Below are 25,998 nucleotides of genomic sequence, written 5' to 3'. Positions count from 1 at the left end.
ATGGAGGAGTAATAATTCTATATTAAAAACTACTAAATGTTGCTGAGAAAAATTAAAAGACAACCTAAGTAAGTGGAAAAACGCCTCAAACTCAGACTGGAAAATTGCTGTTAAGAGAAAAATACCACCTGAAGGGATGGGATTAAAATGCGAAGCAATCTCCATGATAATCCAATTTTGTGGAAATAGGAAACCTTACTCTAAAACTCTTAGGGAGAATTTCAAGTGATGCTGGATAGCCTCGAGTTCTAGACACGTCTAAGCTTCAGACATCAGCTATGTGGGAACAAGCATGGTATGAATACAGTCTAATACAGACTCATGAGCAAGCTAAAACACGGTGAGATTTTTTTTTCCCATTCATCTTATGTAACTTGGTTGTACAGCTCTCAAGAATGGATTTGTAGACGATGATATCCTGTTATAGTTGTCAAAAGGCTGGACAAATGTTGGATAACTCACATTTCCTGATTTCAGATTTTAACCTCGCCCCCCCCCCCCCCAAAAGCAAAGCAAACACGGTCTAGAAAACACCGCAGTGAACAAAACGCTGAGGTACTATCTGAATGGCCAGACTACAGGCGTCCACTAACTGAACAGAGCGGAGGGCCCTGACATAAACCCTTCCCATGCCGCAAGCTGCCTGTTGATAAGGATGTGGGCACCTTCTCAAGAAATGGTGCTGGAAAATGACTCTTCACACTCAGAAGAGTGAAGCTGGACATGTGCAGACCTAACTTTAAGAACCTTAAAAGAAAAAATTGGGGCAAAGATTTATGATCTTGGAAAACTAACAGCAGGTTTTTAAAATCTGACACCAAAAGCACCAGCAACCAAATGAAAGACAGGTGAGTGAGATGCAAAACCAAAGCTCTTAGGCCTTACAAGGATATCTGCAAGAAAGTGGAAAGACAACCCACAGAACAGAAGGAAACAACTGAAAACTATGAGCTTTATAAGGACAGATTAAGAATCCATAAAGAATTCTTATAATTCAATAAAAAGACAACCTTATTAAAACTGGCAACATTTTTACATGAATAGCTTTTCTTCACACAGAAGACATTCAACATGGGTATTCGTTAGTAATGTAAATAAACCTACAATGAACTCCGTCTTCATGCCCCTCAGAATGAGCATCTTGACAACAGCAGGTACTGGAAGGACAGAGAATTCTCATTCTAGGGATTTAAAGAGTGCAGCTGCTGTGGAAAGCCCGGCAGCTTCTCAGAAAGTAAAACCCAGAATGATGTCTGGGCAGCAATCTCACTCCTAATGTATGCACAGGGCAAAGAGGAAACAGGAACTCAAACAGTGTACACCACAGCAGTGTTCACACTTGTTCAGTTCACACTTGTTCAGTCAGAACAGAGCGTTAGTCAGCCACGAAGACAAACCCTGAAAATATTATGTCGAAAGCAATAAACCAAACGGTATGGTTGCACATACCAGAAAGTATCGAGAATAGGGAAATTCACAGATGCAGGAAGTAGTTAATAGTTATGAGAGGCTTAGATGGAATTATTTTTTAATGAGTTCAATTTCTGAAACAGTAAGACAATTTTGGAAATAAATCAATGTAACTATTGTATTGTGAATGCAGTTAACGCCATAAAGAGGTAGAGAAAACCGGTATGAACTGTCATGAGTCTGAGAGAAAGATTGTAACATGCTATTAAATAGTCTTTCAGATTAAGCTGCTAAGATGCCCCAGTGAAGACCTGTCTATGGTGAGACTGACCTAGCACCCTTACCTTCAGAACTGGCAGATCAAGGGGCTTGTGAGAGAGTTCCAGGGCCAGTCCTCTTCCCTGCAAAGTTTCCAGGATCTGAGTGAAGGGGAAATGTCAACAAACAGCAACCTACACATGTCTATTTGCTTGCCAAATGCCTTAACAAGAGGTCCCTGGACACCCTAGAAAGAACTTTAAATGACTGCACATATTTACTTTTTATATGCAAGAATTGAACTTACTGGAAAGCTACTTTTTCTTAAGTAACGAATGCTCTCTTACAAGATTACATAAGAGACAGCTAACCAGATGGTCGGCGCATACGTAAGGCAGCTGTCCATTGCAGCACAGTGACATGGCCTCGCTTTACAATGACACGGGGAAAGAAAGTGACCCCAGGGTGCACAGCCTTCTTCCCCAAGAAAGGACAGTGACACAACAAAATCACATTTTATATAACACAGAGATTTAGTTATTATAAATTTCAAAACAAAATGAAGGAATTTTCACATAATATTTATAACCTTCAAAGTACAATATTAATACAGATGTCTGTCAGTTAGAAGTAACAGCAGTTAGGCTACAGGGTTTAACATAAAACCAGCTGACAAGCGTGAAAAGCAGTAGTGGTCCGATATTCACCATTATACATGAATCTGTTTCTTCCAGAACTTTTTTTTAAAAAAATTAAAATTTCAGTATCATGAAATATTAAAATAACATCCCCAAACATGCCACAATCACTATTCACAAATAAAGTTAAAAAGAAATATACAAAAACTCACTTAATACTGTTAAATAACAACAATAAACTACAGGATTTCCTGAACAGAAATGAGAGGACCCTGAATGTTTACAGTGAATGGCAGGACAAAAATCAAGTTATAACTATTTTCATGATATAAGGCAAAAATGCACATGACCATTTCAAAATATATCAATTAAGATTTATAGTTATAGGATGCACTAACCAATAGTCCTTAAAAATGAACACAAATGCCTAAAACACTGTTACCAACACCAAAGTGTCTGTGATGTTCAAGGAGATGCATAATTCAAGTTACACTAGTTAGTGTCTCTGATGAGCAGATAATACCCACAATGCTTTAGAGCAAGTCCTCTGGGTTCTTATTTCTCATTTCTAATTTATCATGGCTCATTTTAAAGACATAGTACAGCTTTCAGCTGATTCCAAGTGAATGTTATTGAAACACACACAGCCTCCGAATGAAGGAAACTGTTCCTCAAAATGAATTATCATCTGATAAAAGAAATGTGCTTAAAACAAACAGCAGCACGGCCTTTCCTGTTTGAATGACTTCTATGGTTAAAATGTAACTAAAAGCACAGTGTAAAAGAATTAACCAAGGGTAGTAGCATACAAATATGCAGTAGACATTTCTAAAATGAGGAATAGGTAAAAATAAATATCTTGGTTTTTAATTTATTGGTGTCTAATGTAAGACTCCCAAAATGTCCGATATTCACCAGCTTGAATCAACTCTCACATTGCACGCTTCTTAAACACACTGTGCTGCCAGTCTCTCAGCTACTCCATTGGCCAGTGTTCCTACGAAATTATATGTAGTACGGGCTTACGAGTGTTCAAGATGGCTCACATTTTTACTGCTAAGCAAAGCTAAATATACATTCCAGGAAACACTGCAGTTTAATTTAAAAAAAAAAAAAACAAAAAACAAAAAACGAACAAAAAAAAAAATGCAGCAGTAAAACAATTTGTGAGGAGAAACAGATGCGTTCACATATAATAAAGCCACTGCAACTTCTTCAGGCATTCAACTGTTGTGTTAAATAAACAGACAGTAGTTATTTAGCAGCAACGATTCCGCAATAAATAATGCACTGTGTTTCTCAGTCCTGCACAACTCGGCAGCTACAGTTACATTGAGAGCTGTAACCTACTGGCTCTACTGGCAGAGGAGACCTTAAAACCAACTGTACAAAAAAAAAAAATTTGTCACACTGTGACAACAAATATAAAAACAATCTGTAGGTCTGCAATAAAAAGACTCCACTGTGAAGAGGACAGTGTAGACAAACGGAGATTCCAAGTCCAGCACAAGAAATTACTGCCTTCAGCTCTGAGTCCATGACTGATAAGAAAGGCTGGGGCTGGGCTTGAAACCATGTTACCAGACTTAAAAGAGCATGCTCTGTCTTCTGTTCTTCCCATGTCCTAAAATATAAAGTCATTTTATGAGGCAGTTCAAGGTTCAGTTTTCATCCCACATACAGTATTTGGTGACTCTAGGAAGCTAATGTTCCCACCAGCAAATGCTAATCTTCCATGGTAAGAGTGCCCAGCACTGTCTTAAAGGACCCTCTGTTGATGGGGTCAGTCTACAGCTTCTATGCTTCCGAGTGACGAACCTGATGGCTAGGCAAGTACAAGGTATGTCTTCTGCCTCAGGTACCAGGGATGGCGTGTGCAGTGATCAAGGCAGGTCACTTGTAAAAGGTCTTTGTGCCAGCTGCAGCTTTCAGGATCCCTGACTTGACTGAGTCAATTGCTCTCTGAAGATTTACTGAGCTGCCCACATCATTCAGAACAGTTAAGTATGTGCAATTCTAAACATACAGAGTTGTGGGATGCACTGTACATTGGTTTTTACATCAGTAATTTTACTCATCAACTTGTAAACCCAAAGAAAGCTTGCTTCCACGCAACAATTCATGATCGACACGTGAAATGGTTTATGACAAACACACCTGTCTCCGGATAGGAAGAATTTCGAAAACCCGGGTCCTTTTGCAACTGAATCTCTTTCAAACTGAATATTGATACGCCTAAAATGAACAGACAAAAATCACCAGATATTAACAACAAATATAGATCACTTGTAACAAAATATTCAAAACACATACGATGACTCAAGATCAGACATCTATACTATACTCCCAAGGTTATGGCTCCCTTAAAGATTTCACATTTGTCCTTATGTTCTAAACAGGAAACCAAATGAAGTTATTTCCTTTCAGAATAGAACTCTGCCTTTAAAAAAGAATCTTACGTTGTTCCAGGACTTATTAGGGTTGGGAGATCTAATCAAAATGCATTACTGGGTTTTTATTCTCCCTGACATTTGTCCCCTTATGGCCTGAGGACATCAACCTTTACATTATCTTTGGATACTTTCAGTAAAGAATGGAGTACCTCTGTACAGGAATCACTAAATCAAACTGAAACTTGGTATGGTAACAAAATGCCTCCCTTAAAAGAAAGGAAGTGTAGTAGTACGCCTCTGTAATCCAGGTACTTGGAAGGCAGGGTTGTGTGGAGCACCATAAACTCAAGGCCAGCTGTTTTACACAGTGAGTCCCAGGCCAGGCAGGGCTATATAGCAAGACACAGTCTTAAAAAGACTTAGGAGATATAAACATAGCCTCTCATTTCTAACCTCCGTCAGAGACAGTTTTTCATTAAAAAAGAAAAAAAATAGCAAATTCTACATGAAGTCTTGTATAGGCTTTGCTACTGGCTGTTCCCTGGACCTCAGTTCATAAGGACCTAGTAAAAGAGAATGGGAAGGTGCTGATAGTTCTCACAGCTGTCTCCCAGGCAGTCTCCTACTCCCTCTCTCCATTTTAAAGTGAAACACTAACTAATTGAAGATAGCGTGAACAAAATTAAAGCGTTACCTCAGGCCCGGAAAATTTTCTATTCCAGTGATTTTGATAATAGACTTACTATCTTAGGGATAGTACAGCCAGAATGACAAGGAAGGAAAGCTGTCTTGGTATCCTCTCAGGAAAGAAATCCAGCTCCAGGAGGAAGATCTTGCATTTTGACTGTGCTTCACTAATCTTTATAGAAAACGGAGCGTGTGCGCCTGTGAACGCACCATTTTGACTACGCTGGCCGCGGCTCTAGGGATCCCCACCCTGCCAAGTACTGGAGTTATACATGTGCACAGCAGTGCCCAACTTTTACAGAGAGGTTGGCGGTCTTAATTCAGGCTTACTCATGTCCAACCCTAGAAATCCACTTTTAACGAATGAATTGAATCAGATCCATCGTAAGGATGATATATCATCAGCATATTCTAAGATTAATGATTCACATCCAAATATTACTGATTTAATAGTGAGTAAAGACAGTGTGTTCAATGTTATAAGACATAAATAAGAAAAACAAGACATATACCTTGCTTGGAAAAAAATTATGATCTGATTACAAATCAGAACTAAAATTTCAGGTTTAGGAACCAACAACCATCTCTTTTTAAATCCCTAAACATCCCAATGCTCATCCTCGACAAATGGAAATAAAGGGAACTTGAGCGTTTCTTACTTTCTGGCAAAGTATGTATTCTCGGTCCTAGACTTCTGAAGTACACATGCTTCATGGCCTCTTCTGCCGGAACCCTTTTCTTAGACTCATACTGTGAAAGAGCAAAAACTTCTTCATTAACCTTTTCTCTAATCACGGTAAAAAGCTGAAGAAGGACACATTAGTATTTAGAAAATAATTTAAACATTCCTGACTACTTAACATGACAATTTTTCTAGCATCAATTTGGAGTACTCCCAATACATTCAGAGTATGGGGATAATTCTACTTAATTCCCCATTTTCCAGCTAAGCCTCATAATAAAAAATTAGATTCAGTCTTTGATGTTACTTTTCTTTGCAAACAGCAGTGTGCTGGTGGAGCTATGACAATGTCTTTATACCGGCATCCCTGGCAGATGAATCGCACTGCTCTTTTCTCCTAAATGAAAGCAACCTAGATTTGTTCAAGACATTCATGCTCCCAACTCCAACAGACGAATCATGAATCTTGACTGTTCTAGATTTAGGCTAATTCCCCCATTCCCATTTTTTTCTTCTTCTTCCTTCTTTACAATTAAATGTTCTGGCCAAGGAGACTTGGAAAAAGCCTCTGCTTTCAAGATGTAGGAGAGTTCATGTGCCGATGCCACCCTTGCCCTCTCTCTTCTTCCTGCTCTGGAGGAGAATGAGTGGCATGGGGGGTGCAGCATCCTCCAAGGCACAAGTGTAGGAAAAAGAGAGTGTAGGAGCGTGAACTGCAAAGGAAACCACTCTGAGCCAGCTGCCGTTCTAGAAAGCACTGTGAGTAATCTTACTGCCATTAACAGTGTTTGAGGGGGTTATTATTGACTCTATGTTTCCTAGAAGGAAAGCGACACAATGATCCATTTAAGGTTTATAAAATAAGATGTGACTTACCTGAAGAAATTTTGTTATCAACTCAATTCCTTCAGAATCTAACCTAGAAACAAGAACAACAAACCAAAACAAGTGTCCATTTATTCCTTTATCTTAGCTGAAACACTGCAGATAAAATTATTTTCCAAATGTTCCCATTTGCCAAATTTAAGTGCTCTGAAATAACTACTCTTGCTACTTTCAAGGACCCAAACCTGTTTTAGCCCTAAAAGACTTATCTTGCCATTTTCTTGAGAATAAATCATAAATAACTGGGACTGTCATTGAATATTCAATATTCAAGAAAAACTATTAACGTAGAATTTTTAAAGTTAACATTCCATCTACCCCCAAATACAGTATCTTCTGACAAGGAATGTTTTAAACTGGACACCAGTATTCAGTGTGCCAATGAAGGCAGGCACACCAGCATATCACTGTCCTTGCACATAGGTAAAAACAGCGAGACAGTGACCCCGCAATGTATCAACAGGATTCAAAATATAGGTAAGCCATCAACAAAATTATAGAAAATAACTTGCTAAGCAATGATTACTGTAAAGTATATAAAACTTCAGTAATAAAGGCTATAAAACGAATGGCATAGCCAATGAGAGTCCTAAACAGAATTGTTATCATGGCCTTTGTGGATCTAGCTACATAAGCTCCAGAATGCTAATATATGCATTCTATATTCATTTTACAGCTCAATTCTATTTACATACTTTGGTGATTCTTGACCACTGACTTATAAAAGTATTATGTCAATGGAAGGAATTGACTTAAATCACACACTGCTGAGAAACTCTCCTAATCAGTCCTGAACCCTCACTGTGTAAGAATAGCTACCAAGTCTAATGAGCCACAAGAGTCTGCCCCTTTCTACTTCAAACAAAAAAAATTACCTGGGTGCATGGTTAATTAGAGGTTGTGCCTTATATTTTGGAAAGTTGTAGTTCTTGAATTCATCATTTGAAGAAACACCTGGCCAAGTTTCCTGAGACGGAGTTCCTGAATTAAAAGAATAAATTCATGATAAGCATTTAAATTATATATGTGCAAACATATATATACAGGCATAACTAATAAATACTTAAAGAATCATATATTTTTATTAAATGATTAAACCATGTCAATAGAAATTAAAATATTACACATACATATTTGTATGTGTGTGTTAGGAACTATGCGATTATGCCATAAATATGATAAAGCCCCTTTTCTATCTATATGACACTAACTACACTAGGTGCAGTACTTAATAATATGCAGAAGGACGGGCTGGAGAGATGGCTCAGAGGTTAAGAGCACTGACTGCTCTTCCAGATGGTCCTGAGTTCAATTCCCAGCACCCACATGGTGGCTCACAACCATCTGTAATGAGATCTGGTGCCCTCCTTCTGGCATGCAGGAATACATGCAAGCAGAACACTGTATACATAATAAATAAATAAATCTTTAAAAAATATGCAGAAGGACAAATCTTCTTTCATAAAATCTTTGTGAAATGAAGTTAAATGAGCAGCTACCCTGGAAGACCTTCCCTGTGACAGAGAGGCCAACCGTAGTTATAATAGCTATGCATGCGTGTACACACATACCTGACAGACAGTCCTTATTTAACTAGCCAACTGCAGCTGTGAATCATGGGAAAAAGACTTCTTTCTTACCTAGTAGTCGAAATATTAAGTGCAGTTCATCTTCCACAGTTGACCCTGGAAACAGTGGTCTTCCAGAAGCCATTTCAAAGAAAATACACCCAACTCCCCTTTAAAATACATCATGTAAAAAAAAAGAAAAAAGAAAAGAAAAGAAATTAATCCATTTACATATTAGGAAGCACAAGAATATTTTTTTTTCTCAAGATTGCCTTTCAGGAGAATTTTAAACCGGCCTACCAGAAAACTTTCTGCAAAGATATATTTTGATCCAACTAATTTATTAAATTTTACCGTATCGACTACCGTGTTACTTATTCGTTTTTCCTCTTAAAACGTCTAGCTTTCTCTTCTATACGGTTCCCAAAGAATAAAAACTATTTAGTAGTGACAGACGTGTACTATCACTACGGTCACCGGGACGGTAACAGTGGCAATGGTGGCATGGAAGAGAGAAGTCCCGATTCGTGACTGGTGGAGGAAGGAGCGAGTCCGGCAGGTGTGGTGGTGCTGGTGACCATGTCAGAGGAGGAAGAGGCAGAGGCTCCGAGACTAGACATTATCATTAGGAACCATGCGATACAAGTAAGGCAAGACACGGTGCTTCCAGAAGGGCACGCAGACAATAAACTACACAAGACTGAAAGCACCAGGCAGGAGAGAAAACGGCACGTTGCCATGGAAAGCAATATGATGGTTCCTCACACATTTGCAAACAGAACCGCTATGACCCGGCGATTCCACTTTTAGGTACATATGCAAGAGAACCCAAAGCAAAGTCTTGAAACAATATGTACAGCTGCATTTACAGGAGCATCATGAAGGGTAGGTGTCAGATGGGAGAAACTCAAGTCCCCATCAGTGGATGAACAAATAAACAATGTGCTGTAAATACACAATGCCTTAAGGAAACCACACACAGTGTTGACGAAGCCTAAAGACATCATGGTAAATGAGCTGAGTAAGTCAGTAGGAGAAGGACATTGCAGTATGATTTCATTTGCATGAGTTACTTGGAACAGGTAAATTCAGGGACAGGAAGTAGAGTACTGATTACCAGGGACCAAATACAAAGGTAGAATGGTTTATCTAACGGGTAAAGTTTTGTTTAAAAGAGTAAAAGGTTCTTAAGTTCTAAAGATGGACAGTAGAGACCGTTGTTTAACAATGTAAATGAACTTAAGTGTCTCAAACTGTACAATCAGACTAGGTAAAATTATAAACTTTATCTTCGGCATATCTTATTGGAATTCAAGAGAAAAAAATGTCCTACAAAATGAGATGTAATTGCTCAAGACAATAACAGAAATAAGCATTTAATTTGTCAAGACATAAGGAGTAGCTGGGCGGTGGTGGTGCAGTCCTTTAATCCCAGCACTCAGGAAGCAGAGGCAGGTGGATCTCCAAGTTCAAGGCCAGCCTGGTTTAACAGACTGAGTTCCAGGACAGCCAGGGCTACACAGAAACCCTGTCTCAAACAAACAAACAAACAAAGGCATAAGAGTAGATAATAAACACAGCCAAGATTCAGAGAAAGGAATTGCCTCTGGAAGCTAGGGCACACTCAGGAAAGGACTGATAACAAACTGTTTGGAATCTCTACACACGGATCCCACCGGGTGGAGAGAGCACGTCAAATGTATAGACTGGGGTGAACACTAGGCAGAGAGTTAGGAGACCTAGGCCAATTAAAGAACAGCAAGTAGAACAACTTTGTAAAAGACAACATCTGTGCTGAGAAACAGGCTAAATTAAGTTGAAAAAGGAAGTTTATAGACATCTATGAAAATCTCTATCAGATCAAGGAAATTCCATAGCAATGATTCTGTTAGCAACACACAAAGAGGATCGTGGTTACAACGATGTGAAGGCTGGGGAGATGGCTCTGTGGGCACAATGTTTGCTGCGCACACACAGCATGAGAACCCATGTACAAAATGCTACAGGCCCGAGACAGGGAAGGCCCAGCTCTTGCTGGCCAGTTAGCCGAGCTCAAACAGCAAGCTCCAGGTTCAGTCAAAGACTGTCTCAAAGAAATAACCTTTTTTTAAGTGAAAGTGATATGTGAACACACCTCACATTCACCTCCGGTTTCTATATGTGTATGCAATGTATAGGTGAGTGCACCTGTACACACATGTGTGTACATACATATATAACACAATAATAATGTATAAAAAGGGTCTTTGAAAATGTAATTATTATTTTTGGACCAAATATGTAAGTCTATTCCACATATTAAAAATACTTGTTTGAAATTGCTATATCATATAGCTTATTTAGTCTGAAAATCATCTACTGAACTTCATTATTATGGTGTCTACCCCCTTAAATGAAGGCACAAGCTAATAATGTGAATAAGGCAGTTATATAGTCATTAGTGGTAGACTTAATATTTAAATCTAAATAGTTCTATTTCCATGCCTCAATTCTTTTTTTTTTTTTTTTTTTTTTTTTTTTTTAGTTTTTCGAGATAAGGTTTCTCTGTGTAACAGTCCTGGCTCTCCTGGAACTCACTTTGCAGACCAGGCAGGAATATCTCAAGTCTTACAAACTAACTCTTTAAAATACCTCCTTAAAAATAAGTATTTGTCAGGGTGCCCTGTTAATAGTGATGCTCTTTCAAACTATAAATGGCAACGACATCTCTGTATATTTACCACATGTCAATCTGGGTTGAGTACTCTGAGGAACCAAGAAGCACATCAGGAGGCCGATACCACAGTGTGACAACTTCATTTGAGTAGGTCTTCGTGGGAACAGACTTGGCTCTGGCTAGTCCTTCACAGAGAAAAGAAAACAAGGAATGACATGTACTGAGATCCATGAATATACTGATTTCTTAGCCCCTATCTTCACTATGACCCATTCATTCAGTGAAGCCTAATCCTTAGCATCTTGGAACTTCAAAAAGTTAGTTTTACAAATTCTGTTGAATGTATGGAGTCCTGGACTGAGTCAGTATTATATAATTAAACTAAAAACAGTAATTGCAGACCAGAGACTAAGCTGAAGCAGTGTCCCAGTTAATTAAAACTTAAGATATTTTCTGTTTTGTTGATGAGTCATGATGCCAGAATTATTTCCTACTGAAAATAATCCAAAATAGGTCAATGACACTGAGATCTAGTTTCCTTGCTACGGCTATAAGCTACTTATCACCTTTTAACCCAAAGGCCAAATTTATTTGCTACATCATTTTTTACAAATTAAAAACCTCAAAATCATTTGGTCTATGACCAGTTGAATTTTATTGGCAATTTTCTTGAGCCTATTTGAAGATTCCTCTGGAACAAAACTCGGTGCTCTTTGTCTTTTTTTTTAAACATCTTGCATGATGTGGGCAACTTTAGGGTAAGAGAGGCCTTGATGCTTTTGGGTAATACAAACTGCTGTAAACAATGCCCATCTCTGGTCGGCCTCCTGTGGACTCTACTATGTGTTCCCAAATACAGAAAAGTCTGCAACCTCCTTGCTTTGCCAATGGTAGAATCTAAGCTTGTAAACTGTGGTTAATAAATTTACATCTGAAAAACATAACCTTATTTTTATCATACATTTTATTTCAAGTAACAAGGGTGCTTAGGCTAAGATTGCTGTTATGCATAACTATGTATCTTATTAAAAATATTAAGTAAAAATGTCATAAAATAGTAACTCAATATTTCATTAAATTGGTGTAATGTTGACACTATTTTAATTATAAATTGTTACCCCAGCATACCAGTTTGGTATAGTCATGTCCAACAAATTATTTTTCCACATATTTTGGTAATTAGCAAGATGTAGGGCAGCTTTCTCATTCCTCACACTTAGTTTTTGTTTTGTTTTGTTTTGTTTGAGACAGGCTATCACTATATAGCCCTGGGACTCACTATGTACACCAGGCTGGCCTCAAACTCAGAGATGGCTTGCCTCAGCCTCCTGAGTCCTGGGATTAAAGGTGTACGCCACCTTACACATCTTGGTATTAAGAATGAGTCATGGATGGCAAGACTGTGAACTATTGGAACTTAAGCCATTAAAGCAAACTGTAGTTATAAGGTCCCCAGCAGTTTACTCCCCTGTCCTGAACTGAGATGCTTATCCTGCTGGGCTCATGGGTCAAAATCAGAGCTTCAGTATTTTCTATGAAATTATATAAGGAATCTCTTCCCAAATTAACTGTGATATAGTATTTGTTTTAAGCCATTTTCTCCCAGTAATGGAGGTATGTATTTCTGTTTGACTTTACCAACTGTCTGAATTTCATTAATAATAAGGGAATAATGGAACTTTCAAAGGGATCAAGAACAACTCACAAAGGTGTAGACATAGCTCAGATCTACTGTCTGCTCCCACACTCAGGGCTGACTTGGATCCCCAGCACCACAGGAGGAAAAAGGGAGAATCAACTCACAGAGAAATGACCCGCATTACTGGAAGCCACATGTGTATTTACTATGCAACCAATAAAAAAACTGCCAAGCACTGGAGACAACAATGACTGTAATATGGATTTGCCTGCTTGCTCTCTGGAGATTAAAGGAAAAACTGAAAGTCTACAATTCAGAGTGTTCTCAGATAAAAGACTGTCCATGGCCTTTGACATACCCTTTGCATGACTGCTCTGCCACTGACATTCATTTCAAGACTAAGGCTAAGGAGAAATCAACTAGCTTGGCAAGGAGAAAGGAAGGAGGAGCAGGGAAAATTCTAAGGGAAAAAACCTAAATGATGCCCAAGAGGTGGTTCTGTAACCTGTATAAGCATACACAATTAATCTGTTGCTTCTCATTTAGACTCAGGCAGTCAAACAACAGACTCCCTTCAAACAAATGACCAAGTTCTAGATACAAATGTCCATCAACAGCTAGGGGAATTCACTATTCAATAAGAATGGGTTTTTAACTTGTTACTAACAGGAAGCTGGAAAATCTCCTATTTGTGAAATGTATTAAAATCCTAAAGTAAAATTATAACTTAGAAAAACTTACTAATCATAGAAACTATATTGGCATTTAAAAACTAAATTTACTAAAATATTCAAATTCTGAGTATTTAACACAAAAATTCAAAGCTACTCTACAAAATGTTCTTTCAATATAAAACTTGCTAAAAGTGAAGTGTATATAACTGTATTTTATTTTCAAATCCCTTAAAATCAGATTAGTTAGAGGGATATGGATAAGCAGCTATTAGTTAAATCACCAAGCAAATAAAAAAGCAAACAAACAGACAAAAAACCAGATGAATGGTGGTGGGCATATGGGGAAGAGCTTTTCAGAGGCAGCTTCCAGGTCTCAGGATCCGGCGTAAGCTTTTCAAAATTAAGGACCCCGAGTGCTTTCATTTGTGTGCATTGTTGGTATTTACCATATTTCTAAGCTAAAACTGAGAAAACTTAAAAGTGCTTATGTACAGATCAAAAACAAGACCCAAGCAGGTGTAGCAATGCTGTCCTATAATCACGTAATTCAAGAGACTGAGGCAAGATGATCATGAGTTGGAGGTCAATGTGGGCTACACAGTGAGACCCTGCTTCAAAAACCAAAACCACCCAACAATCCTAACCTCAAACGTGCACCAGGCACAACAGGCTGTCTGCGATAACATCTTTATAAAAAGTTATTTTCCAAGGCGGAAGGGGGGGAGCAGGATTGGCCCTACATTTCTATTACTTATTTTACATTTTACGTTAATGAAGGACAACTGGATTCCACATCTGCTTCTATACTTGATCTGCTGTGATACGTTGCTTTGATAAAACACGGTATACATAGGGTAGCACATCAAATTTGTAACAGCTCACATACATATGACAAGAATAAATCCCACAAACACCAAGCGCCTCTTCTGAGGCATGAGCCGTCTTCGAGGCCGTGCTGAGCCAGCATGTGGTCTGTGAAAACTCATGTGGGAACTGAGAGCGCCTCCGTGAACTTCCTTGGCTTTCCCGACAGCTCAGTGCTCCAGCCAGCGCTTCAACTGGATCTTTATCCCGTGTCATCGTCTCCTGGTAATTTGGGAAACGCTGGTCTGGGGTTATATACACGGCTATGTATTTCTTTGACATATCAAATGTTCGTATTTATGTCACCACTGTATTGACGCTAAACATCAGCAAGGTAGGACTTAATGTCAAAGTAGCAGATCCAAATTCTCAAATTTTGACTTCTCTTTGAATACTTGAATAATCCTTTTTCCTTATTTTATTTACATATTTATTTCTGTTATATCAATATGTTATTATATCACATGATATATAAATATACATTTATGTTTATATTAAAAATGGCAATTCATTTAAAAAAACACTTTTGAAATTAAAATTCTATCATTTCCCCTTCCCTCTCCTCTCTCCAACTCCTCCCACCTTCCTCTCCACAACTGCTTTCAGATCGCAAATTTATGACGTCTTTTTCTTTGTGTGTGTATATATGTGTGTACACACACACACACATTTATATATGTGTATGTGGTGTGGGATAGCTGTACATGCTGCGAAGATGCACTGCTGTGATTAGCATGATAAAAAGCTGAACAGCCAATGGTTAGACAGGAGGTATAGGTGGGATTTCTCAGGAGAGAAAGGAAGAGGAGGAGGAGGAATCTAGGCATATAGGAAATTCCACTGAGATGTGGAATGATTCAGACACACAGAATGGGAGAGAGGTAAACAGCCTCTCGGTAGAATGTAGATTAATAATAGGGTTAATTTAAGTTATAAGAGCTAGTGGACAAGCCTAAGCTAATGGCCAAGCATACATAAACCTCCATGCTATTTTTTGTGAGCTGGTGGCCCCAAGAAAAAAAATCTATCTACGTGTGTGTGTGTGTGTGTGTGTGTGTGTGTGTGTGTGTGTGTGAGAGAGAGAGAGAGAGAGAGAGAGAGAGAGAGAGAGAGAGAGAGATAGAGATATTGTTTGCATAGATGTATTCCTAGATATATAAATACAATGTGCTCAGTCCATGTAATGTCACTTGGACATATATAACTTCCGGCTGACCACTTGGTACTGGATAACGTATAGCGAGGCTCTTGCCTGAGGAAGATTATGTCTCCACTCTCAGCATTCCTTAGTGCTCTGTAGTTTGTTTTCCCTAGGGCTGGAGTCCCGTGAGATTCCCTCTTCCATGTTAGCGTGATACGGATTTGGGGAGAACCTAATGCTGCCCCTTCACTAAAGCATGATATGGATTTGGGGAGAACCTAATGCTGCCCCTTCACTAAAGCGTGATACGGATTTGGAGGAGAACCTAATGCTGCCCCTTCACTAAACTCACACAATCCCTAACTACACTCTAAATATTTATCCTTACACCCACAGGTACGTATAGCTCTAACCCCTCAACAAAGGAACTTCTCTTTGCAACAGATAAAGACTGTTACAGAAAACCACAGCTGGTCAAAACGCAGAGAACAAGTGATCCTGTGGGACCCACCCCAGTCGACCCATCTAGAACACAACTCCTGCACCTCAGGCTCAGGAATCATCTCCAAAGAGGAGGCGGGAGACTGAGAGGGCTGGAGGAACACCAAGTTGTTCTGTTGAGAGGACTGTGTGTGTCTCCAGGAAACACCAGGAAAGCTACGACCATGAAATCTCAACATGGCTAACTAACCCAGGCCGGAAGAGGGACAAGTATCGCTGGGCGGTGGTGGCACACACCTTTAATCCCAGAACTCTGGAGGCAGAGGCAGGCAGATCTCTTTGAGTTGGACGCCAGCCTTTCCATGACAGCTAAGGTTACACAGAAAATTCTTGTTTTGAAAAACCAAAAAATTAAAATAAAAAAATAAGAAAAAAAGAAAGAAAGAAGAAAAAGCAAGCAAGCAAGCAAACAATTGAAGTGTAAGTAATTGGTCCATTAGTCCAATATTTCCTAGTAAAACAGTGATTCTTTAGAAAAGGACCCCCTAACCCCTTTTCTTTAGATTATTGTTGTTTCTGTGTGAGGTCTATGTGTTTTATATATGTGCCTCATTTTATCACAAGAAATACCGTAAAGACTTATGCGCCAGGTTGAAAATTGAGGAAAATAAATTTTACTGCAGTATCAAGTATCTTAAGTAAAACGGACACTTTGCCCTTAACACTGTGACCAGTGGAGACTACACATGGGAACCTGTGACTCTACTTCGAGTCACTAGTGCAAACATTAATTGACACAGGGACACAGGCAAAGAACACCAGTGTAACTCTAATCGTGTAGTTTATCTGTAGAGACTTTGGAAGGTCTCAGAGGCCCCAGAGGTCTGGAGAATGCCTGGGAACCCATGCATTGTAGTGTTGATCACTAATGACGATCATAAACTATCCACCTAAGTTCTACCGAACATCTCTGAGCTGCAGAGAAAACTTCAACACCCACACGAAGTGATGACACTTTGTGACAATGGTGGCTTTTTAAACTCAGCCACCTAGAAGTGTTTATGAATGTCTTATCTCTCCATACCAAAGTCGGCCAGCTTTAGTTCCCCTCTCTCATTAATGAGGAGGTTCTGTGGTTTCAAGTCCCGGTGCAATACCTTTCTTCTATGGCAATACGCCAAACCACGGAGGATTTGGTACAGGAACAGCTACAAAACAAACGAAAAGAGCTTCTGAAGATGATGTAACTGCTTGGCTATAAAGAAAAGTCATTAAGGCCATTTAAGGACATCTCTGCCTCTTAGAGTTGTTTTCTAAATTTTATTGTTTATTGTTCAATTAAAGCATCACTTAGTTTTTAACCTAATGATAACCAGGAAAATAAACACTGCAAATAAAACTTTGAATAGTAACAGTTCACTGGCTGGAGGCCTAGCGTTTGATTAGAAAATTCTGTCGTAACAACCAACCAAACCCTGCCACTGATGTCCTCCTTGAAACACACACACGCACACACGCCTGTCCTGGGGCGGCATCAGTTTCAAAGGGGGCATCAGAATTGCCGGTTTTATACAGAGCCAAGGTATCAGAAAAGAATGGTGCTGTGTAGCGCCTACCCAGCTCCTCACCCACCTCCGGGGCACTTGACTTCCAGTGCCTCCTACTCACTCTTCAAAATCCGCTGTGATTCAGAAAGGGGCCCTGGCACCATTGTCCTCTGAAGGGCTGAGAAAAGTGACTCCTGCAAGGTTAACGGCTGAGGGCTTTTGTGTATTTTAGAGGGAAAGACTCGGTGCGTTTTGATGTTTTGTGGTTAGCAGAAAAAGAGCCTTCATACTGAGAATTCACAAGTGTCTTTAGGTCAGTGAGGGTGAAACTACAGAGGATGAGTGGTAGGCCTGAACGAATTCTAAGAAGCAGCTTCCAGAGTGTGCATATTTATATGTTCTGAAAACTCTGGAATTATTATCTCATTATCTGTTAGATTTTATCCTTGAAAAGCGTTAAGTGTAATTTTAACAGATAGACAGTAACATGCTTTCCACGTTACAGCACCCACATGGACCTAACTTAAAAAGCATAGACTTGCCGCGTGGTGGTGGCGGCACACACCTTTAGACCCAGCACCTGACCTGGGAGGCAGAGGCAGGTGGATCTCTGTGAGTTCAAGGCCAGCCTAACCTACAGAATGAGTTCCAAGAAAGGCTCCAAAGCTACACAGAGAAACCTTGTCTCGAAAAACAAAAAGAAATGAACAAAAAAGCATAGACTTTGCAAACCTTTATCAAACTATGCCAATTAAACTCTTCATTTTCTTTCCAAATTATTGCAATATATAAAAGTAGGGAAAACAAAAATAAATATACAAATGCTATTCATAACATATTACAAAATAAGATAAAATATTATAGAAAAAAACCCTCCTAGAACACATGGAAATCCTTTAAAGCCCTGCTCTTAGCAACGGATTAGCCCATGTTCAGAGTTCTCTGTTAGTAACAGAAACTGGCTTTCCTCTATATCCACAAATGTACTATTTAAAAGAAACAAAGTTAAAGTTATTGTCTGCAGAATTAGAAATGAATGTCTCAACCACACACAAGGCACTGCCTTTTTCCAAAATATATTACCGTGAACTGTTAATTTTGCATAAACAAATCTTTGCTAAATTTGGGATATGCCAATTAGGTCAAAGACATCTACTGTTAACATTGAGCTATGTCAAATGCTTTTACTTAACTACTAACTTTTGGGTCTCACCTGGCACTGGTTGTCTTAGCAAACCAGTTCTATAGCATGACTTGAACTCTTAGATAATTAACGCTAAGAAAACCTATTATCTTCTGATAACCCAGATCTGTGTGTCCAGCACAGCATTCAAGACACCTGTAAGTTTCTGTCCTTGTTGAACTGATTATTTTATAATTAAACACTATTTTAAGTGTATTAGTGAAGTTTATCATCAAAAGGGTCTTTCAAAGTATGTACCCATCATTTGTATTTATTTTAAATGTTTGTTTTTAATCCACAATATACTTAGATGTCCATCCTACAGATAGAGGAACAAATTGTTGTAAAAGACAAAAATTTAAAAGACCTTTAAAATGAAGCCTCACCACTACAAAGGGTCTGATTTTTAAAAGCTATGGTGTAGTAAACAGATGCTGACTAAATATACTTAGTAGGCACTAATCTAAAAATGCCAAATGGAAAATGACTTAGGAGGCTGGTATATTTGTTTGGGCAATCTTATCCAGCTGTGCTCTAACTAAGGTTTAAAAGGACATGTAAAACATACCTTTACATTGTGCATACTCATGATGTTTCCACAGTCATCCATGTACTGTTTCAGGTCCTTGTCCTGGAAAGAGACAACACTTTATCATGTGACACAGATGTGGCAATTCATGGCTCATCGACCTAAGAGCGTTTTTTTTCCTTAACAAAAAAACATTTATTTTATGTCTGAGGGCACACATATATGTGTCATGACATGTATGTGGAGGTCCAAGGTCAACAAAGGAGCTGATTCAATTCTCTGTAAGTTCCAAGGATGAAACTCAAGTCATCAGGAGGCTAAGGCTGGATAAAGCTGGTAAGCGCCTTTGTCCATGGAGCCATCTCACCAGCCCAGTAGAATTTCCTTTTTAAAACCAAGTTGCTTTTCAAAGAAACAGAATGCACCTCACATAAATTTAATTAAATACCAATAATTAAACAATAATGTCCCTGGGGTTGTTAAAAGGTCCAATTGTCTATTTTATTGAAGCAAAACAGAATGATAAAGTTTATTGAATGCTTACCAGATACTCAAAGACCAGAGTCAAAGATTTATCTGTGTGAACAATGTCATGCAAAGTTACTATATTTGCATGTTTTAAATCCTTTAACAGTGACACTGAAAAACAAAAAAGAAAGCAGTTTATTCAGTCGGCAGTAGTCAGTCTTTCAAAACCCAAGTTTTGCACATACATTGATTGTGTTTAAGATAAAGCCCTAAGTTTAAAGCCAGATTGACAGTGGAGAAAATGAGGGCATGGATTTCTCCTTTGCTTGTGTGGTATAAACAGAATATTTTCTATCCATTGTATCTATTACCAATAAAAAAAAAAATCTGAGCTTTAAAAATAAACTGGTCATGTTTATATGCTATTTGATTCTTATGTTTAGTAAAACTGACTGATATAAGTAATTTGTTGTTATCATGGTCTCTGTATACCAATACATAGTTTTCCTAGGTCAAATAGTTATCTGTCAGAGATTTTTAACAGCTTCATAAGTATTTCATTATATAATTATATATATAAATATAAATATATATATATATAATAATACAATTGACTAATCTCTTTCTGTTAATATTTTGATACTAGAAACAATTGCAAGGTCTAAAGATGGCTTCCAGCCACTGACTGTCCTTATACCTAAGCACCTTTTACAACAGTCATTTAATATGGTTTAGACTTAACTATTTATATAAATACCGCACCTTCTCTTATAGCTGTACAGGGAGCTCCTTCTTCGTGCTCCAAGCGGATCTCTTTTAATGCGACCAAATTCTCTGTCAATTTACTTCTTCCTTTATATACTGTTGCATACGTACCCTATAAAATATATTTGAAGGTCCTTGTTCAAATGTGATAGTCACCAGGCATAGTAATGTATGACTTACTTCCAGCACTTGGGAAACAGAGGGAGGCAGAAGCCACCCTGGCCTGTATAGTGAGTTACAGGGCAGCTGGGGCTACACACTGAAGCTTCGTCTCAAGAAAGTGTAAGGAGCCTTAAGCTCAATTTCTAAATTAAATTAAAGCATGCTAAAGTTACCTTAAAACGAAACATCATCTTATCCAGTTTTTCTTACAGCAATGCCTTAGTTCTATATGTACAATATCCATATTTCTACCACACTGTGGTGTTTCCAAAGTATAAAAAAGCATTTCCTTTATTCTTGTGTTATTTCAGATTAACAACTGATGGATGGATTAATATTAGAGGCACTTAAGGTAATGGTGTATAAAACCCACAGGGCACTGAGCACTGTCAATGAAAATGTAATGACAACATTCAATCATGAAAACCTGCTCCAGCCTCCACACTCTTCAGAGTCTCTGCACATTAGCCCTCCTTTAAAAAGCCCCCTGAAGGCTTGGTGGTTCTTTTCCTGCCATTTCTTAATGTAGATGGCAGGCCACTTCTAATAAACAGCAGTACAGGTATTAAAAGCAAGTTTAAGAAAGCCACGGCCTAAAGAATTTTCTTACCTTTGATCAAACACTTTTATCTCTATAGACAGTTCTCTGAATTCACACAATGTCCAGATCACAACAGACTCCAAGAAGTAAACAAGTAGGTGCCTGTTCCATTACTCACAAAACACAGCATTTGTGCTTCAACAAAAGGGAACAGGTCTCTAAGAAATATTTACTTTATCTTAACTGATGGAAGATTTCAAGGACTGAGACAATTTATTCCACCTAGTTCTGTTGTTATTTCAGAATTAGGTACAGATCTTTTAGACAATAATAACTAAAAATCTGTAGTTTTCTAAGTTGGCAAAAATTATGGAGTGCAAGTCTGGATAACACGAAAATGTCTTATTTTAAAAGTGTACTCACCTCTCCAAGTTTTTCCAATTTGATGTAGGTCTCCATTTTCCCAAACCCAATCTCTGACTGAAAGCAAACAATTGTGAATTTAGCATCTGTTCTTAAACCTTTACATCTTCTAATTTCTAACTCTATTCTAAAAAGTAGAAACTGTTGAACACCTGGCAAGCTTTAAAATACATTTGTTATTACAACATCAGAAGGTTTAAAAATAGCACAGTTAATCATTAAAATAGTCTATATAAGAACTGACTAATCTTTCTTTAATGAACATGTAAACCTCTAAAATGTGCAGGCACCACAGGCATTTGAAACCCCAATCAATCTGCAGACTTCCCTCACAAGAGCTGTTCTTAGGTGTCTGTTACAATGATACATACATGTCATGCTAAAACACATGTTATAGCACTACTTAATTTGGTTTTAGCAGACCAGAATTTTTAGTCACAGATTTATTATTAAATGACTAAGTATGGTTTGTTTGTTTTTGAATTCTTAATGATTTTTTGTATGTATATGGTATTCTTATGGAAAAAAATAGGAAAAATCAAGTTTTAGAACCATCATATCTATGACTTGGTATTAAGGCTTTACTTTTTGCAATCAATAATGCTGAAAATGAGGTAAAATTACAATAGAAACACTTTCTAGATACAAATGAAGTTTTATGTTTCAATTTAGAAAATACAATAAACATCTAAGTATCTGGTACAGAATAACTTGATTCTGAATTATCTTTTATGTAAAAGTTCATGTAAAAAAACTAATTGCCAAGTTCATAGAAACTATATCAAAATGTTTTATACATGATGGTATCCTCAGAATTCTCATATTTTAATTCAAATGGTAGTGAATTTTTCTTGTTCCCTTTTACAGAGTGAACAACACTACATTGAGAATAAATTCAAACTAGGATGAACAAAACAGTGAGCATCACTGAAGCATCTTCAAATACCATCATCAATGAAAGGCACATGGGAAACTGCAACTGTCGGCTAAGAACTTTTTTCTCAGGAATAATGACTTCTTTTCCCCACTTGTCTTTTTAGAGTGAAGGCATGCTACCGAACCCTGCAAACTCCCCACACGTGGTCCAGGAGTGACTATGACAAAAATACTCAGGTTTGCTTTAAAGATGACATAAGGCTCTGACAAAAAACTAGGAGCTAGATAAACAAAATGTTTTAGAATTACTATAATACCAAGTATTATACACATGGAATGAAATATAACAGATGCATCAAAAATTAATATAGCAAAGAGTCGCTCTTTAGAGAATGAAATACAGTGACATTATTAGTATATATCACACACATGATACATGTGCATGTGCCCAAATTCACAAACACACACACATTCACGTACCATATATACACACAAAGTAGCTACAGTCAACAATAATAGTATATGTCAAAATACCTAGTATATTTTAAATATTGCTGACAAAGAAATAGATATTTTGGTAATAAATATGCTGCTTACTCTAATCAAAGCACATTGTGCACATGTACAGAAATGTCACCCTGCACCCCATAAATATGTAGAATACGTGCCAATGAAAAGTAAGCATACATCTCTAAGAGAAAGTGAAGACTAGAATCAATTATTCAAGTTGTATTCTAGAAGATGAACAGCACTACTGAGTTCCACCCATGTAGATGGCCAGGAAATCTGACAGAAGGATTCACACTAGTGACATCAGATAGGCTGTCAGGTCCTAATGCAGAGGATACTGACACAATCTCAAGCCCCTAAGGAATCTTCAACTTAGTGGACTCAACAATTATTATCTAAACAGCAATTAGTGAATCTCTAAGTGGAATTTTTAGAAAAATTTGCCTGTATTTTTTGTTAAACCTGACAGATTAATAATAATTAACACATAGTTAACAAAAGTTAGCAGCTTGTTGCCACCCCTGCATACAGTATTCAGAAGACAAAAGACAAGCCCATTTATTGAACCCTCACCGAGAACAATGCCAGGTGCTGAGCATACAGTGTAAACAAGATGGTGGTGTGCACACTTTCCTGCGCTAACAATCTGCACTTGGCTCTACCAACAGGCATCATAAAAACAATCAGAGATGGTTTCAGAAGCCTATATTTTAATACAATATTAAGAATATATAATGTGCTCTTCATACAAATGAAGATTTTTTAGGGTAATTTATTCCAAGAGAATAATTCATTACTTCAAGAAATAACTTTTCAGTCTAAGCAAATTACTGTCCAGACTACTCTTATAACAAAAGCATACAAATCTGAAATTATACATAAGGTAAGTTATACTAGGTCTACCCTTTAACAGTATAACTTGTAAGTGATAGCAAGCATTAGGAGAGATTTCTAACTTACTTAGGATCTAGTAACATAACCAAAACCACACACAGGAATGGTAACAGAAGTACTATCAGATAATAACCAAAGCCTAAAAACAAGCTTAAAGACTGTAAGTACAGGATGGATAAAGTCTAACACATTCAAGAAAGATGGTATACTTATACAATTGCGCACCACACAACAGTGAGAACAGACCAGGACTACAATCAACAAGTTGATGAAACTCACAGACTTAACACTGAACAAAGTAAGTGACTACAGAAACTCATTTTGTACACTTATAGACAGGCTGTGATTTTAGTTGCAATTATTTTTTTTTTTAACCCAGAGCTGAGGACTGAACCCAGGGTCTTGTGCTTGCTAGGCAAGTGCTCTACCACTGAGCTAAATCCCCAACCTGCTAGGGTGTGATTTTATAGTAACATTATATCAACTTTGTATGATAAGAACACGTATTTCTTTTATATTTGTATAAATACAGTTTATAACCTATAGTCATAACTACAAAGTTCAAGAGACTAGACGAGAGGAAGCAGGAAGCGGATTTAGGTATTGTAGAACACGTTTGTGATCCCAACACTTCAGGAGGCTGAGCAAAGTGGCTGAGTGAGGCCACCCTGATTTACACAGCGAGTTCTAAACCAGCCAAAACCCTCTCTCAAAGAAAAATGTCGCACAGTAAAGTATTCAGTACTTTAAAAAACAAGTATGATCATGTTTTTGAATACTAAAAAGGCTCAGATATAAAATCACACTATGAAGAGTACAATCAACACAGTATGACCAAGTATGTAAAACTAATCTTCGTTATCTGAAAGCAGGGATTATGGGTAAATTGAGGAAGGAGGGTATTAAGTAAAGAGAAAAGTAACAGAAAAGTGTCTAAAGCTTTCATTTATTCATCTGGGTACTGGTTACAGAGTATGACACCACCACACAAATACACTGAGCTGTAACTGGGGTTGGGTACTTTGCTGTATACGACTGCACGTCTAGCACACGGGGCACATATATCCGCAGATACATCCAAAACTAAGATAGGGCTTAAGTCCGGCTGCCATACACCATGACAAAATGCAGACAATAATGTAATAAGACTGAGTGAGTAACTTCAAATTTACATGTAAAAATCAATTTCAGGGCTGGGGGTACAAATAAATGGCAGAGCATTTGTCTAGCAGATCCCTGTGTTTAAGAAAGTTATGAAATGGGAAAAGATGGGAAGAAAGAGCGGGAGGTAGGGAGGAGGGGAAAGAGAAAAATGACAAAGGAAAAAGGGAAAAAGAGAACCAACAAGCCATCCTCATGGCAAGCGCGAGGCCAGAACTTACCAGGGAAGCTCTCCGGGACCTGCGGCTCATGGGCTGGTCGAAGGGTGGGCTGCTGATCTGCAGTTTCTCCAGGTAGCAATCAGGTATCCTGATGTCTGCAGGCAGGGACAGCCGCTTATTCAAGTCCTACACAAACCAGCAAGACCAGGGCATTAGACTTCAGATACACGCGCCTAGGCACATTATTTTTTAGTGGTAAGTAACTGAAGTTTTTTCTTGCAGTTCCAAAATTACTTAAGGCAAAAATACTTATTATAACCAAAGGCAAATAAGGGGTTTTACAGAAATGGGTTTAAAAAGGCTCAGTAACTCCTTTAGCAAATTTAAGTTGAACTTTACTCTGCAATCATACTCCATGTAGAAGTAAGCAGCCTACCACAGAATGTAATCACTTAAGTAAGGAGAGGACAGTTGGCAGGAGTCGGTTCTCTCCTTCCACCACGGGGATTCCAGGGACTGAACTCAGGTTACAGGCTTGCCGGCAAGGACTGTTCCCTGCTGAACCATCTCTTTAAGCCCACTGAAGTTTTATTTTAAAACATGCGCAGAAAAACAAAACAAAAAACAAAAACAAAAACCCATACTCAGCATCACTGCAGAAAGCTTTTAACTTATGAAATAATAGTCATGACAAACTTTTAACTTATAGGATATACTGAAATAATAGTCATGACAAACTTCTGTCCGTAAGACTATATTTTTTAAAATAAAACGAGTTGTGTGAGGTTAAATATGAATGTATGTTTACAAATGTTTTGTTTGCATTTATGTATGTGAACTGT

The 25,998-nt window shown here is 38.0% G+C and overlaps 1 protein-coding gene across 1 annotated transcript in view; it reads right to left on the bottom strand.

The window, feature by feature from the left end:
- Positions 1–2,177: 2,177 nt before the first annotated feature.
- Positions 2,178–25,998, bottom strand: part of Cdk17 (cyclin dependent kinase 17) — an 81,935-nt gene continuing 58,114 nt past the window's right edge. Inside the window, exons 5-17 of the mRNA XM_036169772.1 lie at positions 25,217–25,342; positions 21,555–21,611; positions 20,426–20,540; positions 19,740–19,834; positions 19,235–19,297; positions 17,021–17,144; positions 11,242–11,362; positions 8,594–8,691; positions 7,829–7,934; positions 6,945–6,987; positions 6,046–6,136; positions 4,464–4,541; positions 2,178–3,930 (exon numbers count right to left, since the gene is read on the bottom strand). Coding sequence (XP_036025665.1) covers positions 3,893–3,930; positions 4,464–4,541; positions 6,046–6,136; positions 6,945–6,987; positions 7,829–7,934; positions 8,594–8,691; positions 11,242–11,362; positions 17,021–17,144; positions 19,235–19,297; positions 19,740–19,834; positions 20,426–20,540; positions 21,555–21,611; positions 25,217–25,342 — 1,155 coding nt within the window. The 3' untranslated portion in view covers positions 2,178–3,892. The remainder of the gene's footprint in view (positions 3,931–4,463; positions 4,542–6,045; positions 6,137–6,944; positions 6,988–7,828; positions 7,935–8,593; positions 8,692–11,241; positions 11,363–17,020; positions 17,145–19,234; positions 19,298–19,739; positions 19,835–20,425; positions 20,541–21,554; positions 21,612–25,216; positions 25,343–25,998) is intronic.

The sequence above is a fragment of the Onychomys torridus genome, chromosome 20 (assembly GCF_903995425.1).
Source record: "Onychomys torridus chromosome 20, mOncTor1.1, whole genome shotgun sequence".
Lineage (NCBI taxonomy): Eukaryota > Metazoa > Chordata > Mammalia > Rodentia > Cricetidae > Onychomys > Onychomys torridus.
Note: the sequence above shows the minus strand (reverse complement) of the source record. Positions and strands in the feature narration are given on the sequence as shown.